The sequence below is a fragment of the Syzygium oleosum genome, unplaced genomic scaffold (assembly GCF_021117445.2).
Source record: "Syzygium oleosum isolate NSW1041296 unplaced genomic scaffold, Sole_v2.1 Sole_v2.06, whole genome shotgun sequence".
Classification (NCBI taxonomy): domain Eukaryota; kingdom Viridiplantae; phylum Streptophyta; class Magnoliopsida; order Myrtales; family Myrtaceae; genus Syzygium; species Syzygium oleosum.
Window position 1 is genome coordinate 2,435,191 of NW_026607490.1, and position 6,115 is coordinate 2,441,305.

Below are 6,115 nucleotides of genomic sequence, written 5' to 3' on the forward strand. Positions count from 1 at the left end.
AAAAGGTACAATAACTTATACATATGATACAGACTAAGAGAAAACTGAGGACATTGTTTGGAAGGGGGGGTCCGGGATATCCTTGGTGCCTTCCAGCATCAATATAGCATCTTTGATTGAAGGGCGAAGACTTGGATCATCTTGAATGCAAAGGAGTCCCACTTTCACCATCTTTTCTAGGCTTTTCATGTCCACTTGTTCATCATCCATAATTAGTTTTTTCAGCTCTCTGGCAACATAACACTTATGTACCCATGTGGAAAGAAGCACTTCATCTGCCGTCGAAACATCGACCACCATGTTGCTTCGGCAGCACACGGTTTCCAATAGCACAACTCCAAAGCTATAAATATCAACCTTTGTGGACAATAAGGCATGCTTGTGCAGTTCAGGTGCTGCGTATATTCTCTTACCTTTGGCATTATAGAGAATTCCTGTTTGATTTGGCGCTAAAACCTTTGCTAACCTGAAATCTGAGATCTTTGCCGTCCATGATTCATCGATTAGAATGTTTCGAGTTGTAATAGCACCATGAATGATTTGAAGATCGCATTCTTCATGTAGATATAGGATTCCTCTTGCAACTTCCATTGCAATTCTTACTCTCTCTCTCCAGGCCAGCTGGTTTTCAACATTGAACAGAAGATCCGCGAGGGGTCCATTGTTCAGGTATTCATAGACAAGAATTTTCCTAGAGTTTTCCTTGCAAAACCCGAGCAGCCGAACTAAGTTTTTGTGATGAGTACGTCCAACTGTAGCCATTTCTGCTCGAAACTCCTGTTCTCCTTCTTCCCCTTCTCTTTCTAGCCTCTTCACTGCTACAGGCCTTTTACCATCAGATATAGCCCCTTTGTACACCGTCCATAGGGAGCCCTTGTGAAGCTTTTCCCTGAACCCACTGGTGGCTTTCTCGAGCTCGTTAAAAGAAAAAGATTGCAGGGTAAACTCTTGCACTGAACCCAAAGCAGGAAGTTTGACCAGCCTCTCATACTTATGAACTTGGTAATGATACATCGATAAGCTGAAGACTGCAATCAGGCAACACAAAACTGCAAAGGAACCCAAGCTTATTGATAAGATCAAAATAAGCCTCTTCTTTCCCTTGGTCACATGTTGATTGGGCCGCTTTGGTTTTCCAGGAGGGGCAGGCATTAATTTCTTGATCAAAACTGTGGAAGATCCATTCGGAATTGTAGCTGCATAAATGATGGGAAGCTTCTTTTTCTCACAGATATCATTGACGTGCAAAGCAGCTTCACAATGGCAGTCGTCTGAACAAGACCTGCTGCATTCTTCAAGGGAAAGTGGCATCACAGAATAAGGATGGCCCCCTATCGTAGTACTGTTCATTGGGACAATACTAAAAGACAAGGCAGACTCTTCATCCCTGCAGAGTTGTTCGTAGTCGGACCTCCTGTAACAGCCAGGGGAATCATGACTCTCATCAACAAAATCAAACCCTGGGAAGCAATGACACCCTGCCTTTTGGTCCGTGACTTTGCAGAAGCTGTTCGGTCCACAAAAACCTTTTATAACACACGGGGAATCCAGTGCTGACCATTTTACCGACACGTTTGAGCTCAAGGCATCACCGTTAATGAAACTGTGCGAATAGAGCCTGAAATTTCCATCATAATCCAGCGTTGCACGGTAAAGTAGAATGCTCTTCTGATCTGAAACTGAGCTATTAGCTTGAAGCGTTACAAGCCCATCCTTAAAGAACAAGGCTACTCTGTCCGGGACCAATGCGTATAAGTATGGGACATTGCTTTCTGTTTGGGTATTGGTGGCCCAATATGCATCGGTATCAACATTAGTGTAATTAACACCGTATGCAACGAGGTTGCTATCACCCTGCATTACAACATGAAATCGCCCACTCGAGTGGTCTACAGGAGATTTGCTTGAAACCAATGCCTTTTGATTTAACAGTTGTTGACCAACTACAAGAGTGTCCGTTGGGGAATCAAAGCTTTGCCAAATTACAGCAGACGCTCTATAGATGACAAAATTACCAGAATCAAGCATCGAAGCTGAGTCTGCCGGCTGTTGCCATGAAATAATCGGCTTGGCTAGTCCTTCCTGATAGGTTCGAACAACGAGCTCATAGGTGCTGAACACAATAGAAGAACTAAAATCGACAAGAGGATCATCTCGATTCGCTGTCCAAATGACAGTGTTATTAGGATTACCAACAAGCCAGATTCCCACAGCATATTTGCCACGTTCCGGATAAAACCCGAAGGCAAAGAGACCAGAAGGCGAAAACCATGAAGTCTGGTTGGTGCTTGGAGAATGTGTAGAACCAACAGCTATCAAATTGGAGGTATCAGAGGTCCTTCGTTGGGCACTGACAGTGACAGCCGAGGAAAGCAATAATAGGAGGGAAGCAACTTGCAGAGAGGCCATCACAGAGAGAGAGAGAGAGAGAGCAGAAAAGTTCTACAGGAATCTTGAAAACCTGTTATCAGTTTTGTGATTAAATAGAGAGCTAAGGAAGAAGAAGCATCTGGGAAGGACACTGGAAGTACCGCTTACCAAAGGAGACTTGACTGCACTTCACAGAAAAAAACAAAATTCGGTTCTTCCCCACTACAATCTTCATTGGAGAGGAACAAACCTTGTAATATTCGTATCTTGAAAAAAGAAGAAAATTAGTGGTGGGGCCCATAAGAAAAAGAAAATAAAAAAGAAAGAAAGAAGAGTAAGAAGACTCGGTCAATAAAGCAGCACAGTGAACTGCATTTTTTAAGACCGAGAGCTCGCACAAGCGGAAAGAAAAGGAAAGAGGAAAAGGGAAAGAAGGAGGAGGAGGAAGAGGAGGAAAGGGAAAAGATAAGAAGGTTTTGCGCCGTGGGATCTCGTCAAATCGATTCAATTTCGTATTGCATCGCCCGCTAAGTATTCATGTCCATTGTTCGTCCAATCGAAGTAATTTTTGGAGTTAGAGATTTGAGCCGCGAAATTCGATTTTTGAGTTATTAAGCTATGGAGTTTTATAGAAATTGTGGTTTATGGCGTTGTGAAGTCGTGGAGTTCGACGGGAGGCGTTTTAAAGAAATGAGATCCATAGACTTTTTATATATGTTCAACTATATGAAAGAAATGTTTAAGATTGTCCATTAACTTGAATCAGTGGAAAGATAACATTTAACATTTTTATAGAGTTTAAGGATTAAATTAAACATGTACAAAATGTTCATGGACTACATTGAACAAATTAAAATTTCAAGGATCACTTTGCACATTGAGGTAAAGTTGAGGGATCACGTTACACATTGAGCGAAAGTTCAGGATCATTTATGTCATTATTCCTTTTCTTTTTTAGCTTGCAAGCTACGAAGCCCCTTTAATTCTCGCTAGTGTACTCAAGGCTAGTAAGAGAAAGGAATGGAAATGGATGTATTATATATATAAGCGCAGAAACGAGAAATAACAAAAAAAATTTGTTTGTTAACCAGCTCAAATGACTTGTCCACCCCCTAATACCTCAAATTAACTCGGAGAAAGTGATGCAATATCCGGTGGAAGAAGAACTGCCAAACTAATACACACGCGACACATTTACTCCAGATTAATTTTTATGTAACAAAGAATCCTAAACCGGAATACAGATGCCACATTTAACCCAAATTGATATACACGCGTCACATTTACGCCAAATTGTGGTAAATTTGGGATTTTTTTAGGGTAAATGTGATACAGGTGTATCAGTTTGGGATTTTTTGCGACATAAAAATTATTTTGGGAAAAACGGGTGTACTAATTTGGGATTTTCGGTGGTATTAAATCTTAATTTAATTAGAATCCCGCTTCGAACGCACCTTAACTTTTCTTCAACCTAAAATACTAGAAACTTTCAAAAGAAACAAATATTTTCTTATTTTCTTTACAATCTGAATTATATATCAAATTTTGATGGAAAAACTATTGCTTTGAAATAGCGTAATATCAATGTGTGAAATCATTCATCCAAAATTCCTCAATGATTTTGACACCCCAAAATTCTCGAGAAGTTGAGGGGTTCGGAGAAGTTGCTAACAGCTTGCATGGATGACTTTGTGAGGTCATCTTGACTTGCCGTCTCTCTCTCTCTCTCGCTCCTGGCACACAGACGAACCGAATGTCTTCCAGTCTCCCCATGTGCACGAAAAGGAAGAAAAACCAATACCACGAAGATCGATCAATATCCTGCCCCACCCGGGGAAAAAATGCTTGCAAGGAAAACTTATCAGTGATTTGAAGGTCAGCCCAAATTAACCCATTTTAATATAATGCAGATCTAAAAAGTCAGTGCCTATAAAATTCAGTTCTTCCCTGACTACAATTTTCATTGGGGAGGGACTAACCTTATGTGCTCTTCCAAATCAATGCCTCTTCAAAGTCCTTAAATTTAAAATACGCGTTTGAAAGTATTAGAAAGATTCAATGTCAGCATACAGCAGCATAGTTTTAGTTCTGCTGTACAACACTTTCTTAGATGCCCTTGTGTCAGTCGAGCTAGGTCAAAGACGGGGTGTATGGGGGCATTCATCGAAGAATTGCTACAGAAGATACTTTCTCAAGAAAACATGTTACCATGTAATCGAGTACTGTGAGCATTTGGCAGCATTCAATTGAAAAAGAGCCAGTTCGTTCTTAGTTGCACCCTTGTTAACTTTCGCTTTTGTATAACAAAGGAGCGTCCACGGCTCTCCGAGGCTCCGCTAATTCTCACCTGTGTACTCAAAGGCTAGCAAGGGAAAGGAATGGAAATGAATGCATTACAATTTAAAATTTCCTCTGTGAAACCAAAATTTCCACTTTGAACTATCGTCTTGTACTCAAGCACTCACGACTTGAAGGCGAAAAGACCAGCGACTGCGAGAGGCTGATGCACGAGCATGTCGTAAGGTCTACGGTCACCAAAAGAAGTTGAAGTGTTTCTTTCTTGTTGTGGACTTCTACCTGCACCTGCGAATCAGAGTTATTGGGGTTCGAAGCTTCGATACCGTCGAATCCCACCTTGAAAAATGCTCTGAATGATTGATTGTTCAGGAACTGTCCAAGCATACATAAGAGGAAGCTTTTGTTTCAGACAGGTTTCTTTAAAGGTAAACGATGACAAGTTTTCTTTAGCGTCCCTGCACTATTCTTCTCAGCAGTTCCTCGCGCACCCACTAAACTAGTTCTTACTGTTAAATTATATCTTGAATTTGAGCCTATTTGCGCTTTTCTATTTGGATTAAGATTAAGGAATAAATACATTAGAAGTTCTAAAACTTATCACAAAGTGCAATTGAATCCTAAAATTTTCAAAAAGTGCCATTAAGTCCTAAAAATTATAATAAAAGTGCAATCAAGTCCTAAAACTTTCAAAAGTGCTATCAAGTCCTAAAACTTTCAAAATTGATCCAATCAAGTCATTCTGTTGATTGCAATTTTTTGAAAGTTTTAGGATTCATACTTTTTAAAAGTTTTAGGATTTGATTGTACTTTTTGAAAATTTTAGAACTCAATTGCACTTTTATGATAAATTTTAGGACTTGATTTTACTTTTTGAAAGTTTTAAAATTCAATTGCACTAAAATTTTCAGTGTCCTTTATCTTTAAGATTAATAGTTCTTTGTCACTACATGACAATATAACGGGCACACTTATTTGGTGATATCTATTGTAGTTATGGGCGCAAAAGGTCTTTGTCGGAGAAAAGAAATAAAATAATATAAAAAGAAGGGAACACATGTGGGGCCAAGTGAGGTGCGAGAAAAGAAAGGAAAACAAAAGGATTTGGCTTTTGGGGTTTCACAGACACACGGTGGAACAGTACGTGTTTGAAGGGCCGCCGCACGAGTAAAAAAACACAAGTTCATATATCTTAGTTAGAATCTCACTAACCTTAGACAAGATGCTTTGGGACAATTTCCAAGGGCATCCAGTTGTCCAATGAACAAGCAAGAAGAGGAGAACAAAACCTGAAAATCTAAGGACTTAGGGCGGGAGAGGACTGGGCAAAGAAGCAAAACGTACGTGAGAAGAAAAGCTGTTCCTAGCTATGTTTCTGCGACGACTTACCAGAGTCAAGTCATGTGCACAAGAAGATCTCCATTTTAGCTTCTGTCTACTTCAATAAAAG

The 6,115-nt window shown here is 40.0% G+C and overlaps 1 protein-coding gene across 1 annotated transcript; it reads right to left on the reverse strand.

Moving 5' to 3' along the window:
* Nucleotides 1-33: 33 nt before the first annotated feature.
* Nucleotides 34-2,409, reverse strand: LOC115688797 (G-type lectin S-receptor-like serine/threonine-protein kinase LECRK1). The gene has a single exon (XM_030614720.2). It carries the CDS (start codon nt 2,407-2,409, stop codon nt 34-36), a length of 2,376 nt encoding a protein of 791 aa, XP_030470580.2.
* Between the last annotated feature and the right edge of the window lie 3,706 nt (nt 2,410-6,115).

Coding starts and splice junctions, on each gene's coding strand:
- LOC115688797 (XM_030614720.2), bottom strand. CDS start 2,409: ATGGCCTCTCTGCAAGTTGCTTCCCTCCTATTATTGCTTTCCTCGGCT.